Source organism: Cricetulus griseus, chromosome 5, assembly GCF_003668045.3.
Source record: "Cricetulus griseus strain 17A/GY chromosome 5, alternate assembly CriGri-PICRH-1.0, whole genome shotgun sequence".
In the NCBI taxonomy this organism is placed as follows: domain Eukaryota; kingdom Metazoa; phylum Chordata; class Mammalia; order Rodentia; family Cricetidae; genus Cricetulus; species Cricetulus griseus.
In genome coordinates, this window is record NC_048598.1 from 180,807,908 (window position 1) to 180,827,258 (window position 19,351).

The following is a 19,351-nucleotide window of genomic DNA, read 5'->3' on the forward strand; positions in this document are numbered from 1 at the left end:
TGCTCTGTAACTGAAGAATCAGGAGACAGACAGGCATTCAGGATGAGGTCACAAAACTGAAAAGAGCACTTCAGACCTCGGGGCTAGACAGAGTCCTACTGAAAGGAACAGGTTTCCCCTGGCCTCAGTAGAGCCTAGCCCTGAGGCTGCATTGACTCCAAGCCTCAGCCAGTGGTCCTACTCCATCTCTGGGTTCCTTAGTAAAGCTCTTCCCCATAATTCCTGAGAGCACTTTGAGGAGATTTTTGAGGCCACTGTTGGGGTGATGGGTTCCGATGGCACAGACAAGGACCAGAGGGTGAGGAGCATAGGAAGCAAGCAGCCACCCCTGTGGGGTCCTCTTCAAAACCCAGTCCACCACTCCTGCTGGCCTCCAGCCCGGTCTCACTTCCTGCTTCTTAAGCTGAAGTGAAGGGCAAAGCCTGAGGGGCTAATGGTGGAATCAGAGCTGGACCCCATGGGAACCTGGGTACAGGTCACTCTCCAAGACCACAATCTGTCCACCCACTAAGTGCAGGCAGACAGGCCAGTCCCTGACCCTGGAGGAACTGAGTGAGGACACACAGGTGTGCAAAAGCCATCCAAACCTAGTATTACCATCCTTGGGACATAAACTCACATTACAAAAGACAGGATTCTCTCATATGCAATGATGGTTCAGGAACCAATAAAAAGGAAGAAGTCTCCATGGGAATGAAAGTCAGTAGTCAATGACTTGCAGAAAATGCTTCCATAATGAGAACATTTCTAATAAGAAGGATGTGAGGGTGGGTGTGGCCCTGCTGGGCCCTGGTTGAAGGCATGAGAACTATTAAGATCGTTTTGAGGGTCAGTTGGCCAAAGGCCCTTGAAATCGTTAAGGGGTGATGGTCTCACAAGTAGGTCCACATTGGGGTTCCAAATTCAGCACCAAGGGACTTTGGGAAAACTAAGATGGAGATAAGGCTGCCATCCCCGCTGCCACAGAGTAGGGCTGCTACAGATCTCAGGGTACCCACGGAAGACGTGGGTGGTGAAACACAGAGGGCCACTCCCACTGGATGCAGAAGAGCCAGGACTAGGAGAGTGACTGGTCTAACTGGAGGAGAGGCACAGCTCAGGGTGTGTCCCAAGCCCCAGCCCTGGTCAGCTCACACTAACATGTGCATTCACGCTGAGGAACACACAGCCCTTCACATTCAAAAGTATGTCAGACACAGTCACACAGATTCACAGGCCCACTCAGATACATCCAGAGTCAGGTGCCAGGCACATGTGAGTGCACTGCATGTGTGTGTTCACATGCACACGCACACACATGCACACACACGCACACACATACATGAGCACGAGCACACACACGTGTGCACACACACACACATGCACGCACATGCATGCACACATGCAGACAATGCACACACGCACATACACACCACTCTAAAACACATATCTGCTCAGGCTCATAATCAGACACACTGTCTTTCGAAGACAAGGCCTGGCCCCCACCCTCCTCCTTCCAGAGTCTCCTAAACCCTACTCACTTCTAAGCTGAGGTGTACACACCCCACCCCTCTTTCCCAACCAGCTCCTAGATTGGCCTCCCCTAAAGGCACAGCTCAGTGACTTGTGGTGACCATCTCTCCAAGCCATGAGGCCCCACGGACAGTGGGTACAGGCAGCAAAGGGCACAGTGTGGCAGCAGATCCCACCTGGAAAGAAGGAGAGTCCTCACACCATGAATGACCTCCTAGGACCAAGAGGCCACTTTCTTCTCTCTATTCCCTTATCAGGCCTCCATGGAGGGTTTGGGAAGTCCCCAAAAGACACAGTCCCATCTTGGAACCCCTAAGTGTGGCCTTTGGGGAATGATTCTTCACACTGTGGCCAAAGTAACTATCTCAAGGTAAAGTCATCAAGGACTAGCCTAGTGGACTTGAACCCAGTGACAAGAGTCATAAGAGACAGAAGAGGGGCCTGGGGAGAAGCGGTGCCCGAGTCCTCCAAAATCAAAACGTGACAACTGAAAGATGGCAACCAAAGCAGAAGCACTGTGTCCAACAATGACCAGGACCATGTGGGAGACCCACAAGGAATTGCCTAACAAGAGCTGTCACCGCAGTCCACATGCAGCCAGGGTGACCCCACACAGGAAGCGTCTCTGTGGGACAACAGCTACACCTGAATCCCATGTCCCCATGTACATACTTCTTGCCCTTGATGGCGTGAAACACCCGGTTAGCATGGTGTCTTGTGACTTGGGCTGGCAAACCCTAAGACTAAAAAGAAGGTGACTGGGTCATGTAAGTAGCCTCATAGCAGGACATATGACCTTCACTGACCTCTGTGGATGAGGAAGCCACTTTTACCACACACTGACCATACCAGCCCCATGCTTCTTGCTTCCAACTTTGAACCAAGAGATGAACCTTTACTGACTGAGCCTCTTGGCCTGTGGTATTCTGTAACAGCAACAGAAATGACTAAGACAGTCAGCCACAATGTCCCCCGTTGCTGATGGCTCCAAGTCATGCCTAGACTATTGACAGAACTAATCCAGAGCCTCTTTGAGACAGGACTTTGTGTCCTCCCAGATCTCTGGGACTCAGGACCATGCTTCCCCACCTCTCCCAAAAACTCCCTTGACTGTCCTCAAAGTTAAGGGGACTTCCATTTCTCCAAGTCTGATGCAGCAGCCCCACCCCATGAAGTATCTATTCAAGACCCCAGGAAAAAACTGACTTCCCCAACTCAGCACCCATCACTGCTGGCATGACCCATCATACCTGATGGCTTACAACCTCCCATCCCAGAAAGGGCCATTATTCCTGAGCAAAGACTGCCTGTTGCCTGTGAGGCTCCAGAGTCATTATGATATAAACAGGGCACAATGACAGAGGCAGCCTACAAAGGGAGACATTGTGGGAAGGGGACAATAGGATGTGTAGAGGACTAAGTGAAGAATGGGACCCTACCCTGACAATCTCTGAGTGGCCCTGTAGGGCAAAGACCCACCCTGGGAAAGATGTAATAAGAGGCTGATCCAGGGCTGCAAGGGATATGAACCGAGGTAGCACTGAACTGTGACCTGCAGGCCTCCATGTTGGTCCTCAGCCTGGGGCATCTACTTTCTCAAGGAACTAGCCATGGGGGCAGCCAGAGCTCATGATGAGCCATTCCAGACACTTGTTCCATGCTGATGTCAACCCTGTGACCTCAAAGGTCTTCTCAGAAGCCTCATTGGCTTAGGGATCCCTTTGGAGAAACCTTGTTCCTTTGGCTCCCTGACAACATGTTCTCGGGCCTCCCCTCTCCTCTCCGTCTCCATCTCCATCTCCATCTCCATCTCTGCCTCAGTGTCTGAGTAACTAGATGTTTATTTCATTCCCTTTCCTGCATCTCAGGAGGCAGATATGTGGAGTCCTGGCCCCACCAAGGCCCGTGTGGTCAGACACACCTGTCTCCACCACAGCCAGACCACAGGCCAGACATGACGTGGAGGCAAGCGGCCACAGTGTGGAGGTGGAACAGGAAGTGGGGTAAGGGACCCCATCTAGGGGCCAGACTCACAGTCATGCAGCCCCCTCAGCCCCTAGCCTGGCCCATCCACAGGCAACCACATGAAGAGAAGAGGGGACACTGAGGACACAGCTTCTAGCCAAGGCCTTGCCCAGTCCCAAGCTCTCTCCCATAGGCCTATAGCCAAGAGGATGGGCCTTCAGTGTGAGACCATGGGAGACCTGGCTGTTCCCCTATGGAGGACACTCAACAACCTTAAGCAGGTGGGTCCCAGGAGGGTCTGGACTCCTCTTCTCAGTGGTGCACTGAGGAGTCTCAACCAGGCCAGGCCTGAGAACATAGCAAAGCATTAGGAGGAGGAAGAGATTCAAAGAGCAAGAGTTTGGGGGAATACAGGACATGAACACAGGCACAAGGCTGTGCCAGCGGCTACAATGCCAAAAAGAGAAAACTTGGGAAACCAAACTTCCTGGGAAGCAACAGCAGGAGACTTAGAGGCTAGACTGAGGCAAGTATCAGCAGACAACAGCAAGGGGTGGAGGTGACTCAAGTGTCACCTGGGCTGAACTGGGCTAGGCTTAGCCAAGATGAAGCAGGCTGGTCTGAGCTGAGCTGGAACAAGTTAGGCCAGGTTGGGCTGACTGGGTTAGACTATAATGGGCTAAACTGGCTGGGCTAGTCTGAACTGGACTGAGCCGGGCTGAGCCGGGCTGAGCCGGGCTGATTAAGATGGGGCAGAGTGGGCTGACTTGGTTGACTGGGATGAGCTAAGATAGACTGGTCTGAAATGGACTGGGCTGGGCTAAGCTGGGCAGAGCTAGGTTAAACTAAGATGGACTAGACTGGTTTGGATTGGACTGAGCTAGGCTGGGCTGCACTGGGCTGAGCTGAATCAAGTTGAGCTACACTAAACTGGATTGGACTGGGTTGGGCTGAGCTGGGCTGGCATAAACTGAGTTGGATTGGACTAAAATGGGATGAGCTATGTTGGCCTGGCCTAAATTATACTGGGCTAGGCTGAGCAAATCTGAGATGGGCTGTTCTGGGGTGAGATTGGAGATAGCAGGCTTAGTTGGGCTGCCTGAGCTAGTCTAGAATGGACTGAGCTGAGCTTTGAGGGGTCTAAACCCAACTGATCTTATCTGGGCTGGATTAGACTGGGCAGGTTGAACCGGCCCTAGCTGGGCTGAATTGATCGGAACGGACATAGGTTGGGATGGGCTTGCTGAACTAGACTGGAATGAACTAGACTGGGCTTTAAAAAGGCTGAGGCTGGAGGGTGGCAGGGGTGTGGGTGGGGGCTGGGATGGGGTGGGGTGGGATGGGGTGTGGGTGGAGGGTGGGTGGGATGGGTGGGGATGGATGGATGGGGTGGGTTGGGTGGGGTGGGATGAACTAAAACTGAGCTGACTATCCAAGGCTAAAATGGTCTGTAATGGGCTGGATTGAGCTAAACTGGCTGTGCTGGGCTGGGTGGGCTGAGCTGGTATAATCTAGACTATAAACTAGACTGTAATCTAGACTATAATCTAAACTGGCTGTGCTGGGCTGGGTGGGCTGAGCTGGTATAATCTAGACTGGACTGGCCAAACTAGACTGGAATGACCTGGGCTGAGCTAGGCTGGAATGGACTAGGCTGGGCTGGGCTGACTGAGCTGGGATAGAATGGGATGGAATGAGTTGTACTGGATGGGGGAGAACTAGACCAGACCGTCAATCTAAAATGGGACAGGCTAGGTTGGGTGGGTTGTGTTGAGCTGGGATAAACTAGGCGAAACTAACCAAACTAGGCTGGAATTGTGCTGAGCTAGGCTGGCACGGGATGGAATGGGATGGGATGGGGTGGGATGGGTGGGGTGGGTAGAATAGGTAGGATGGGGTGGGATGAGGTGAGCTACGCTGAAATGGACTAGATGGCTGAGCTAGTCTGAGCTATGCTGAGCTGGGGTAAAATAGACTGAGTTAGCCAAGCCAGGCTGGACTGGGGTAGCTGACCTGGGATAAATGAACTGGGCTGATCTAAGCTGGACTAAGCTGGGCCGAGCTGGGCTGGGCTGGGCTGGGGTGAGCTGGGCTGGGGTGAGCTGGGCTGGGCTGGGCTGGAGTGAGCTGGGCTGGGGTGAGCTGGGCTGGGATGAGCTGAGCTGAGCTGGAATGATCTGGGCTGGGGTGAGCTGAGCTGGAGTGAACTGGGCTGAGCTGAGCTGGGATGAGCTGAGCTAGGCTGGGGTGAGCTGAGCTGAGCTAGGGTGAGCTGGACTGGGATGAGCTGAGCTGAGCTGGGGTGAGCTAAGCTGGGGTGAGCTGAGCTGAGCTGGGGTGAGCTAAGCTGGGGTGAGCTGAGCTGGGGTGAGCTGAGCTGGGGTGAGCTGAGCTGGGGTGAGCTGAGCTGGGGTGAGCTGAGCTGAGCTGGAGTGAATTGAGCTGAGCTGAGCTGAGCTGGGGTGAGCTGGGCTGGGGTGAGCTGAGCTGAGCTGGGGTGAGCTGGGCTGGGGTGAGCTGAGCTGAGCTGGGGTGAGCTGGGCTGGGGTGAGCTGAGCTGAGCTGGGGTGAGCTGGGCTGGGAGCTGAGCTGAGCTGAGCTGGGGTGAGCTGGAGCTGGGGTGAGCTGAGCTGAGCTGGGGTGAGCTGCTGAGCTGGGGCTGAGCTGAGCTGAGCTGGGGTGAGCTGGGCTGGGGTGAGCTGAGCTGAGCTGGGGTGAGCTGGGCTGGGGTGAGCTGAGCTGAGCTGGGGTGAGCTGGGCTGAGCTGAGCTGAGCTGGGCTGAGCTGAGCTGGGGTGAGCTGGGCTGGGGTGAGCTGAGCTGGGGTGAGCTGAGCTGGGGTGAGCTGGGCTGGGGTGAGCTGGGCTGGGGTGAGCTGAGCTGAGCTGGGGTGAATTGAGCTGAGCTGAGCTGAACTGAGCTGGGGTGAGCTGGGCTGGGTTGAGCTGGATTGAGCTGGGATAAGCTAGACTGAAATGAGCTGAGCAGAGCTGGACGAATCTAGACTGGGCTGAACTGGGCTGTCTGGGCTATGCTGGAATGAGCTGAGCTGGGCTGGGCCAGGATAAACTAAGCTGGTATGATCCAGGTTGGACTGGATGAGGTAGGCTGGAATGGTCAGGTGAGCTGAGCTGAGCTGGGTACACTTGGCTAGGCTGGAATGGATTGAGATGAGTTAGGCTAAAGTCAGCTAGGCTGAACTGACTGAGCTAGACTAGAATGGGCTAGCTGAGATGGTCTGGGCCAGCATAAACTGAGCTAGGCTAGGCTAGTTGGACTGGCTAGGCTGGATGTAGCTAAACTAATCTAGACTGGGCTGGGCTGAACAAGACTGAGTTTACCTAGGCTAGGCTGATATAGGCCGGGTTGCATGGAGCTAAGTTTCATTAGGTAGTCTTAGCTGGGCTGAGCTAGGTTAGGTGTGCTGTCTGAGCTGGCCTAAGGTGGGCTGAGTTGAGATGAACTGAACTAGGCCTGGATGGACTTGCTGAACTGAACTGAGCTGGGCTGGGTTGGGCTGGGGTGAGCTGAGTTAGGCTGAGCTGGGCTAAACTGGTCTGAGTTAGGCTGGCATGGATTGGATGATCTTGCTGCCCTAGGATAAACTGAGCTGTGCTAGGATGGGATGAGACAGGCTGAGCTGGGCTGAACTGAGTTGGTCTTGTTGGGTTGATCTTGATAAACTGGGTTTATCTGGGTTCAGTTGACCTTGCTTAGGGTGAGTTGGTCTAGATGAGCTACCTGTGCCTGCCAGAAAGGGCAGAGCTAGGATGAGATCAGGCTAAACTGTGCTTGGCTGGGTAAGATGAGCTAATATAAGTTAGGCGGGCTGAGCTGGGCTGAGTTGGGTTGAGCTGAACTGGCTTGGGTTGGGTTGGGTTGGGTTGGGTTGAGCTGAGCTGAGCTAAGTTAGGCTGGCTGGGCTTGTTCACAGTTCTAGTCTAAGCTTTGCTGGGTTGTTCAGCTCAGTGCTGAGGTAATTCAAAAACTTTGGACTAAATGTAGACCACCCTTTGTTTCACGAGTGGAGCTTGCTCTGTTTGTTTTACATGAATGGGGGCAACTCAGTATTCATTTCTCATGTCCTCTATTGCCTGGTGGAAATTCAAACATACCTGTAGGTAGCGCCTACACAGCTGAGGCAGTGCTCAGATTTAGGTGTCTGGTCTTGAGAGTCTACTGCTTGTTAGGTGGATGGGTAGGGTGGTAGAGTGGTGAGTGACAGGTCCGAAGCCCTGACCAGGCAAGTGTGAGGTGAAAACACAAACAAAATGGCCTCCTCCTCCCCAGGGGACCTTTAAGCCAGCTGCTCTCTGGCCACTCCTACCCTGTGGGGCTGAGCTACAATCTCCAGTTATCCATCCATGCCCAGGCCCACCAGTTATGATCCTCCAAACGCTGGGATTGAGAGCCTGGCTGTGACCACTGCCCAAACAGGAGTGAGCTCAGAAATCTGGAGCACTGGGTTGCTCAGTAGCGTAATCACGTTTATAAAGGCACTTGTAGTATGTACAAAGTCCTGCTCGAGGCATTTGGCCCCGTCCTTGCAAAAGACTGCCTGGAGGTCATGTTCTGAATCTCTGAAGCCAGATCTGCTCCAACTTCAGGCACATGACACAGCAGCTATGTGATACTGGGCTGGGTTCTCCAGTGTAAAGAAGAGAAAGGCATAGCCCTTTCCCCAGAAACTGTCTCAAGATGGACAGTGTGAAGACTACTGTCTCACTCATGTTCTATGTTCCAGAGTCCCCGAGAAGTCCCACCATCTACCCACTGAGCCTCCCACGGTCTATGTCAAAGGACCCAGTGGTGGTTGGCTGTCTGATAAAGGATTACTTCCCATCTGGAACTATGAAAGTGTCCTGGAGCAAGAGTGGAGCGGATGTGACAACCATAAACTTCCCACCTGCCCAGACCTCTGGGGGCCCATTCACCATGAGCAGCCAGTTGACACTGCCAGCTTCCCAGTGCCCAGCTGAAGAAAATGTGACATGCTCCGTGCAACAGGACTCCAACCCCGCCAAAGATGTGGATGTGCCCTGCTCAAAAAATGGTGAGGGAGTCATCTGCGGGTGGGCTAAGTCCTACCCTAACCTGGTATCTGGACCCATGTCCCCCCATCAGGGAACCTTGGAAGCCTCTAGAGCAGCTTTTCTGGCCAGTCCATGGAGGGGGACAGATAGACCAGGGTGAGCTGGGGCCCAAGGATGCCCAGAGAAGGGGACAGAGAAGCAGAAAGGAGGAATGTGCTGACTTTCTAGGACTTCCATTTCAGGTCCTCTTCCAAGTACTTGTCCCATAGACTGCCAACCTCGCCTGTCCCTGCAACGGCCAGCTCTTGAGGACCTGCTCCTGGGCAAAGATGCCAGCCTCACGTGTACACTAAGTGGCCTGAGAAAACCCGAGGGAACCACTTTCACCTGGAAGCCCACCACTGGGAAGGATGCAGTGACGAACCCGCCTGTGCCAGACTCCTGCGGCTGCTACAGTGTGTCTAGTGTCCTGCCTGGCTGTGCTGAGCGCTGGAATAAGGGGGAGACCTTCACATGCACAGTTAACCACGCTGAGTCTGAGACCCTAACTGCCACAATTGCCAAAGAGACAGGTGGGCCTAGATGCACCCTGGGACATTGAATGAAATTCCATGCTTACATGCCTGCCTCATCCCTCTAACACATATGCTCAACTGCTCCCACCCGTGTGTCACAGAGGGAAACTGAGGCTATCTGAGGGACTGCCCAGAAGGGAAGGGCAGGGGGGGTCCATTGATCTCCTTCTCTGAGCCATCTCTTCTCTCTACCTTCCAGTGAACGCCCTCCCACCCCAGGTCCACCTGCTGCCGCCGCCGTCGGAGGAGCTGGCCCTGAATGAGCTGGTGTCCCTGACATGCCTAGTACGAGGATTCAACCCTAAAGATGTGCTGGTGCGTTGGCTGCATGGAAACAAGGAGCTGTCCAGTGGCGACTACCTAGTGTGGGAACCCCTGAAGGAGCCAGGCGAGGGTGCCACCACCTATGCGGTGACAAGCGTGCTGCGTGTGTCAGCCGAAGCCTGGAAACAGGGTGACAATTACTCCTGCATGGTTGGCCACGAGGCTTTGCCCCTGAGCTTCACCCAGAAGACCATCGATCGTCTGTCGGGTAAACCCACCCAAGTCAACGTGTCTGTGATCATGTCAGAGGGAGATGGTGTCTGCTACTGAGCCACCCTGCCTGCCCTTATTCCTTAAATAAACTCTGTGCTCATCCAAAGTATCCCTGCACTTCCATCCAGTGCCTGTCCCTCATACCATCCTTAGGGTCTATAGAACACTGGGGAGGGTCAGGGCACAGGGAGAGAGGCTCAGGGCCCACCTGAGCCTCTGTGGCCTCAGAGACTTTGAAGACCCTTTATGCCTCAGTGTATGTGTATGCGTGTGCCTGTGTCAGTGAGTGTTTATGGATGTGTTTCCATGTGCCTTTGTGTGTGTGCCTGTGTGTGACAAGGGGGGAGTGAGCGTGTGTGGGCCTACGAGTATATAGTACATATACGGCTATGAGTGAATATGTGTGTGCGTATAAGTGTTAGCATACCTGTGTCCCTGTGAGCACATGTGTGCCTGTGTATACCTATGAGTGTACATGTGTCTGTCTGTATATGCTCATATTAGTGGAAATGTATGTGTGTGCCTGTGAGTGTGTGTGCCTGCCCTGTGACTGTGCAGTGAATTGGAGGAAAGGATAAGCTGGGGATGAAATCTGAGATGAGCAGACTCAGCCAAGACAGGAAGAGCTCAGGGGAGAGTCCCAAGGGCAGTGGTTTGCCACAGAAGACTCTGAAGGGTGGGTGGCGTGGCTGTTTGTGCATTGGATTGCAGCTTCTGGCTCTAGCAAGAAAAGGGTAGACAGGCAAGAGAGTACAAGATCAAGGCTGGTACCATCCGGGGGTCAGAGTAGGTGATGATGAAGGAACCAAGGGCTGAACTCAAGGGGCACTTTGAAAAAGATGATGCCAACCCCCACCCTCAGTGGGACAGCCCTGAATGGGGACATGTATAGCAGGGCAATTGCTGACTCATATGGGAAACAGATATGATATGGACACAGACAGCCCCAGCAGCACTCTACTCTGTACACGTGTACATGGGCATACACGTGTGTGTGCGCGCGCACGCGCGCGCGCGCGCGCGCGCGCACACACACACACACACACACACACACACACTTACATTTGTACACTCACACAGACCTAAACCCTTCAGGAGGAGGAAGTTCACACCCCACACCCAGCTTCTGGAAAGCAAGGGGAGTCCCCTCCCAATCCCCCAGTAGAATTCCCGGGCCCAATCCTGAGAACTACATACAACTCATGGACAAGGCCATAGGGCTCCTCCCAGGTGACCCCTGCACCCAACCTGCCCTTTCTAACTTAAATCTCCCTTCCCACCCTGAGCCCAAGTATATCAAGCCACAAACAGGGTAGGGGCAAATCTGGGGAGGAGGTAGGAGCAAGCCATAGAGACCTCTCCCTTCTACATGCCCCCTCCCCAGAACACAGAGTTCTACAACCAGGTATACTTGGCACCAGGATGCCCACAAGAGGGCAGTGGGGCCCCTGCTCCTGTCTCACAGGCCTTCAGAACATCTCCAGGGAGCAAATTTCTAACAACTTCCCTCTGCTCTCAGAGCTGCAGTGGAGTAAAGGCCCATACACACCCTCAACACTCTCCCCCTTGAGAGTCTAGTTCTCTGAGAATTGCAAGAACAGCAGACCAACCTGGGAAACCTAAGCCAGAAAAGTACTCCAGCCAAGCCCTGCCCTGTAACAGGGGATTCTAGAAAGGAACCAATAGGTGAAGGGCTGAACCCACAAAGGGGAACAGGCAGAAAAGCACAAGGATCACAATGAGTAGATGGTCAGAAGAGAGGATGGGTGGGAGGGTGAATGGATGGAATGATGGAAGGACGGACGGATAAGTAGAATGACAGAAAGATGAGTGGTTGTCCATATCAGCGTGTGGCAAACAGTTCCCACTTCCACTTAATATGAAAGTTCTGTGCACTGGGACCCTGAAGGCAGCATGGTCATCTGAGCTGGAGGCCTTTACCTGCCTATTGGCACCACCACCCCCACCCCACCCCCGCACGCTCGCGCTTAAGTCACAATTCTTAATAATGCAACAGAGTCCTCTGGTCACATGTTCAGCCTTTGGTATGTCAACCTCAGGTCCAGAAATTGTGTTGCCGAGTATCTTTTTGATGGTGTCCCATCTTGTCCAGCCCCAGTACCCAGACCATCTTCAGTCTAAGAACTGGGGCCTAGTGAGAGATTGCTAAGTATCTAGATAGAACTAAGACCCAAGTGGCCTTGGGTTCAAATTCTTCTTGAAGCCACAAAGACAGCAATGACCCTCTTGGCAGGTCAGTTCTCTAATTACAGTCCCCTGAGAGAAATGGGTCTTTGGGGCATCGCAAGAACAGCAAAGATTCCAGCCCCTAACCAGGGACTCTGCCTCCTCATCCTCCCTGAGTAAATCTCTGCCCAGAGATAAGGAATTCCCACCATCACATCCCCAAAGCACGAGGCATGGAAAGGGAAGCCTTAGGCCTGGGGATGCATTCCCATGGGTGTGGGTCTAAAAGGTCATCTATGTCTTACAGAATGTCAAGAGCCATTTCCTTGTGTGATACTGGACCAGTCCCAGGACACGCTGGAGGAAGAGATGCCGGGTGCCAGCCTGTGGCCCACCACAGTGACCTTTCTCACCCTTTTCCTGCTTAGCCTGTTCTACAGCACAGCACTCACCGCCACAACTGTGCGGGGCCCATTTGGCAGCAAAGAGATTCCCCAATACTGACCAGAAGCCAGCCACAGGTGGAAGTCATGGAGATGATGGGTTGTGGGGTGGGGGTCTGGGGGTACATTCAGGATATAACTGTCCCCTCCACATGTGGCCTTTAACCCTTCACAGACATTAAGGAAAAGGGGGAAAAAGATGACAGCACTCCCTGGATTTAACCTAAATTTCAACAAGTCAGTGCTGGGACTGTGGCAAAAGTGAAGACACAATCCAACTCTGGGATGACACAGTCCAACTCTGGGATGACACAGTCCAATTCTGGGATGACACAGTCCAACTCTGGGATGACACAGTCCAACTGTGGGATGACACAGTCCAATTCTGGGATGACACAGTCCAACTCTGGGATGACACAGCCCAACTCTGGGATGACACAGCCCAACTCTGGGATGACACAGCCCAACTCTGGGATGACACAGCCCAACTCTGGGATGACACAGCCCAACTCTGGGATGACACAGCCCAACTCTAGGATGACGCAGTCCAATTCTGGGATGACACAGTCCAACTCTGGGATAACATGGCCCAATGCCAAGATGACATAGCCCAATGCCAGAATGACATAGTCCAACTCCAGGATCTCCTCTGGCTGATCACTCTTGTCTTTGCAGGGATGAAGTGTAGAGAAGGTACCCTTCATTTCAGAGCTAAGACCTATGTGACAACTGCCCACCCCCATTTACACATTTTCCTAAGCAATAAACTGATGCAAAAGTACAATTTCTTGCTCTCAAAGACAAAAATTAATAAAGGATGGGAGATGGTCAGGGAATGTATGGTGATACCCAGACTAGGGTATGCTTACATCATAGAATGTGGGGGTGTTGGGGAGGGTAGACACAGGGTGCCCATGGGTCTAGTGTCTGAGACATACCTTGGACATATGTGTGGCTCAAACCAAGTGCTTAACCCTGGCTTCGTCAAGGGGGTCCTATTTGTAGCCTCTTCAGATCTGATACCAGATCATTGTTGGGTCTGATTTCTAAACACTTGGCCATGGTACTTTTCACCAGGTATGAACACTGAACACCAAACCCTGGTCCTGGTTGCAAACTCTGATCACTAAACCCTGATTTTGGTAACTGAACCCTGGTCCTGATCAATAACCTCCAGCCATGATCATGACCCCTGAACACTGATTGCTTGTCCTAATCCCTCATTCTAATCACTGATCCCTGGTCCTGATCAATGACTCTTGGTCCTGATCCTGATCCCTGGTCCAGATCACTGAATCCTACTCTTAATCACTGGGTCTGGTCCTCATCACTGAGTCCCGTTATTGGCCACTGATCACTAGTCTTGATCATTAGTAACTAATCTGATCACTGGTCTCTGTTCCTAATCACTGGCCATTGACACTGGACACTGGGTCCTGTGCTGATCACTAATCCCTAAGCCAGGTCAATGAGATCCTGTTCCTAAACAGTGCTCATGGATTTCTATCACCAGATCTAGTCCTGATCACTGGGTCTTAGTCCCGGTAACTGGTTCCTGATCCTCATCACTGGACCCTGAAACTCATCACTCAGCCCTGGTCCTCATCATTCAGCCCTGGTTTTCATTACAGACCTCATCACTGAGCCCTGGTCCTCATCAATGAGCTCTGGTCCTCATCACTGACTCTAGGTTATCATCTCTGACCAATAGTTAATCATCACTGAGATCCTGTCCTGAGCAGTATCCTCGGATCCTGATCGCCAGGGTGAGGATTAGAAAACTTCACCCTGATTCTGATCACTGGTTTCTGGTTCTGGTCACTGAGTCATGTTCCTGGTTCTGGACATTGGAAACTAGAACACATCACTAAGCTCTGGTCCTGTACACTGTCTCTTGATATTGACCTTTGAGAACTGACTTAGGCAGGTGGCACTGACATCTAATACTGATTATAGCCCCAATTTCTGCTTAGAGACACCAGTCCTGAACCCCAGGCTCATCTCACAAACATTACTCCGAGGCCCAAGGATACAGTGACATTGAACAAGAGGTCCTTTTTCCATCTTAAGCCCCATACTCATTAGGAAGAGCCCTTCAGGGTCAAGGGAAGATTCCAGAGTCCCTCAACACTGTCCATACATTGGGCTGCCAGTGAGAGACAGTGACCCTGCTCATCTGCCTTTCCCAGAATCAGAGGGAGTGGATGGAAACAAAACAAGCCCAGGCCAGATGAGCTGTAACCTCTGGTCTGGGGTCTGGAGATCTGGGGTCAGCACCATGGAGGAGGTTTGCAGTCCCGGTGTGGGGGAGGGCAGGGAGGATCATGTTTGTAACCCTTGTTTTTCTTTCTTCTGAAGTCTCTGTTGTCTATCACCTGCTGAAACACTCAAAATAGCTCAGAGAACTGAGGGTAGCTGAGTCATCATGAGCCCAGCTCAGCCCAGGTGCCCCAAACCAGAACTACTGTTCTGAGAATCACACTGTACACTAGACCTGGCCAGGTGGCCCTGGGGCCTGGATGAGGACTTAGAGCCAAGGGAGCACTGCCAGGGACTGAGGAGGCCCAGCCCCCATCACTCAAGACCTGACAGGGTCATCCACAGTTAGGCCTTAGCAAGGCCATGTTGTACCAGGATGAGAACAAGCCAAGTTAAGATCAGTTATAGTCTTCCCAGGATCACACAGAGTCAAGCAGTGTCAGCTAAGGTCGACCAAGACCAGCCAGAGGTCAGCCAGAATCACCCCAGGCCACACAGACTCTTCTGACAGACAACTAGGGTGAGCAGCCAGATGACCAGGGCCCTGGTGATGCAGAGGGAAAGTGCGCATCCCTGCCAGGCAGGCAGCTCCCTCACTGCATGTGGGCTCCCTGAATGTTTCCAGACTGCAGTTGGTTATAGACGATGGGGTCAGTGCCCTGGACTCAGGCTAACAATGCAGAAGGCTGCGTGGAATGACAAGAAATTGTCTGTGAGACTAGATAACCAATTCGGCTACAAGTCTGCCAGAGACCCCAGTGTAGACACTTTGTGGGGTCAACCTGTAGGATGAAAGCTGAACTGAGCCTTGGGGTCGAGTCAAGAACAGAAGCAATCTGCCAGACCCTGGAGGCCATGCAGGCAAAGCACAGGGTGAAGTCCAGACAGACTAATGAATAGACAGATGTGGTACAACGAACCATGTAAACAGCGGAGACCAAGCCAAAAGGAAGCCTATAGGACACTGTGGGGTTCTCTGCATCTGGATCTCTTGATGTATAGACCAGGGGATCAAGTGACAGAGTGGTGGGGCCATTGCCATCACAGTGTTAGGTGTCCTCATCCTCATGGTCATTGTCATCACAGTGTTAGGTGTCTTTCTCTTCATGGCCATTGTCATCACAGTGTTAGGTGTCCTCCTGTTCATGGTCATTGTCATCACAGTGTTGGGTGTCCTCCTGTTCATGGTCATTGTCATCACAGTGTTGGGTGTCCTCACCTTCATGGGATTCAGGTGAGGGTGTGGCACATTTTACAGAGGATGTTTATGGGAAGTTCTCAGGACTGGATTTCAAGACATAATTTTATTGATCTCATGTGTCCCACAGTCTCAACTCTCTTTGGTAAATTTATAGGGTGACACCTTATTTAGGGATAAACTATGTGTCAGTCTGTGCCTTATGAAAGGTGCTGGGCAGGTGGTGTTATTACATACCCACCAAGGTGTGCTGTCATCCTCCACTTTCAAAATGGAGTCAAAAGCCATTTGTAAAATGAAATTTTCTCAGGGTAAAGTACAATAAAAAGGGCACTATTTCACACAGTATGGAGAAACTTAGAGGAAGGCATGGTTGATATCAACACAAAGACAATGTAAGACACCAGGAAGGAGACCGGGGACAAAGAAGTCCAGAAAGAATGGCATAGTACAGAGACACTCAGATGGAGATGAGACACAACAAGAAAGAAAAGACACAGCGACTAGCAAGAAAAGACATGAGGACGGGAAGAGAAAGAGAGACGGATGCAGACGAGAGAGACACACAAGGAGGGGAGAGGTAAGAAGAGACAAAGAGGCAAAGACAGGACAGGCAGAGGCACAGCACTGGGGACACCGAGCACTCAGATGAAGACGCTGGCACACACACTCTCAGTGAAGGCCATGCACCCACAGAGCCATGGGTGAGCACTCCTCAGTCACATACCCAACACTCACACCCTGTCCATGCAGACACAGACAGCACCTGCCCACTCCCTCCCCTCCAGGCCTGTGTGCTCAGTGAGCCACACTGAGGGACACTCAGCCTGGACATTTCCCAAGGGACCTAGTGAGCAACATGAACTCAGGGTCCATAGTCTACATCACTTGCTGGCCCTGCACCCCATGTCATGCTTAGGATCAACTGAAGCCGGGAACATACACTGAGTCAGGGAGTTCTAAGGGATGGGCTCCTATCAGGATTTGTCCAGATGAGCCCCAAACACAAGGAGTGGGCAACATCAGCTCACAGGGGAGCTTTTCCTGGCCAGACCTGATCAGAGCACAGGGAAATGGTGGCTGAGGGACTTTCCTCCTGTGGGGCCTGACCTTGCTTCTCTACCCAAGGTCACAGGTAGCTTCCCAGCCCTCTACTTTGTTCCTGGTAACCATGCCTGAAGGAAGAGTGTTAGAACCTAGAAAGAAACATCACCAGAGAGACCCCAGCCTCCGGGGATGAAGAAGGGAGGACAAAGGCAGAAGGGCTCAGTCTGTGGGGCCCTGAGATCCCACACAAGGAACAGCTTACCCAGCCAGTGAGCAGGCTGCAGCTCTAGAAGACAGGGAGCAAATAGCACCACAGGCCTGGAGAGCTGCAGTACATGGGAAGGGGTCCTGCTTGGGCTCCTCCTACCCTGGTCCAGGAGCAGCTGTCTGGGCAGGGGCACAGGACAGGGTAAGGCAGTGAGACAGGACCATGGAAAAGCCTTAGGGATCACATGATGGGAGCCTGGGCTGTACTGTCTTGAGCCTGGGTATTGGCAGCTGCCTCATAGAGAAGACAATGAAAGTCCAGATGAGGAAAAGGGTCATCAGGACGTAGGGATGGCAGGTGACAGGGTCTGAGGAGATGGTGGGGCTTTGCCCACATTTGTCAAGGTATCTGGGCGTGAACTTCATGGACATGGATCTAAGAACTAGGCCTGGCTCCCACCTGCCCTCAGACAATGTGTGTGTGTGTGTGTGTGTGTGTGTGTGTGTGTGTGTGTGTGTGTGTGTGTGTGTGTGCTGTGTCTTCCAGCACCTCATTCCATGGTCCTCTCAAATTGGAAGACCTATCTGAAAGGCTTGTGCTGTGGGGTGGAGACCCAGGATTGGGGACAGGGAGGGACACTGGTGTCAGAACATGTGTGCAGTGTAGACAGTACTCAGAGTACAGCTAGGGACATGGCCTTGCAGTGTTCCTCCATGTTGGGACAGGCCAAGACTGGCCCTGAAGCCTCTAGTCCATCCCAGGTCTACAACAGCTGACATGGCAGCTGCAATACTGTGACAGCTAGTCAGCGGGAGAGAGTCCCTGCACAGTCCAGGTGGATTTTTCTAATCTGCATCGAAAATACAAGGATCTTCAGCAATAAGCTATTATCTAGTTATGGTGGTCAACCAAGACCAAGGACATCAGGCTGCTTCATTTTCAGCTCCTCATAGGCTCCCTGACTGATAACAATGTTTCATTTAACAAAACAAGCCTTTCTTCTGTGTAGAATCTCTGTGTAGACCTTCATGTCCCTAAATTCCCTATGTAAACCAGGCTGACTTCAATCTTAGGGAGATTCTCCTGCCTCTGCCTCTGCCTCTGCCTCTGCCTCTGCCTCTGCCTCTGCCTCTGCCTCTGCCTCTGCCTCTGCCTCTGCCTCTGCCTCTGCCTCTGCCTCTGCCTCTGCCTCTGCCTCTGCCTCTGCCTCTGCCTCTGCCTCCTAAGTGCTAACACTAAAATCATCAGCCACCACACCCCATCTAAATCATGTCTTCTGAGGGCAAGACTGTTCCCTAGGCATATACTTATAAAAGATTCCGTTATAAATGTTGGTTAGCTTACACAGTAGTGAATCTCCACAAGACTTCTTCACACATCTAGTTATGGCCAAGGCAGCCTTTACCCTGTCTTCTACACACTCCCCCAACACCCATTCCCCACTTACATCTTTAACACTGAGAACAGCCTGTTCTACTGTCCCCTCTAACTAAAATGTTTCTTGTGTTGAAGGTTTGTAGCTCGAATGCAGCTTTTTCATGTACCCTTCACTTTGGTGACACCAGCACTTCCCCATGCTCACACCTCCTTACGCTCAATTCAGCCTGTGTCCCCTTGTGTGTTTCTTTCTCTTCAGTCTGAAGTACTTCTCTTTTTCTTCCAGTGTCCTCTGTAGAACTGGCTGGTGTTACAAACACCTTAATCTATTTTTGTTGTCGAAAGGTTTTTTGTTTTTTGTTTTTTTGTCTTTTGAGACAGGGTTTCCCTGTGTTGCCCTGACTGTCCTGGAACTCACTCTGTAGACCAGGCTGGCCCTGTACTCATAGAGATTGCCTTCGTCTGTCTCCAGAGTGCTGGTCTTAAAGGCCTGTGCCCCCACTGCCCAGCTAAAAGTTTTAATTTCTCCTTGAATTTAATTGTTTTTCCCGGTAGTGTAATCTTTCAGAGTTTGAAATAAGTCTTTCCAGGCATCTGGCTGAGGAAGTTTCTCTCGAGGGGATGGAGAGATGGCTCAGTAAGTTGAGAGCACTTGCTGCTCTTGCAGAGGCCTGAACTTGATTTCTTGTACACACATTGCAGCTAACAACTATCTGTGGCTCCAGTTCAAACAATTCCATGTCCTTCACTGGAATCCATTTGGAATAGTCAGCCCAGCAGGGCCATGGTGATGCAAAATGAACAGTGTATGTCCCTGCCAGACTGGGCCCCACAGTCAGCCGGGGTCCCCACTGCACATGGCCTCCACCAATGTTTCCCAGAACACAGTTGTATCCAGACCATGGGGACAGTCCTCTGGACACATAGTAGGTTCTGATCACACACCTGATGAAACTGAGGTCCTGGAAGGAACAGGGAACCAGGCCCAGAAAGGGACACAAATGGCAAAAG

At 52.2% G+C, this 19,351-nt stretch overlaps 1 gene segment (V, D, J or C); it reads left to right on the forward strand.

The window, feature by feature from the left end:
- Positions 1-8,174: 8,174 nt before the first annotated feature.
- On the forward strand, positions 8,175-9,678 carry LOC103161200. The segment is given in 3 exon segments: positions 8,175-8,548; positions 8,738-9,081; positions 9,284-9,678. Coding segments are annotated over 3 exon segments (1,113 nt in total).
- Positions 9,679-19,351: the final 9,673 nt, after the last annotated feature.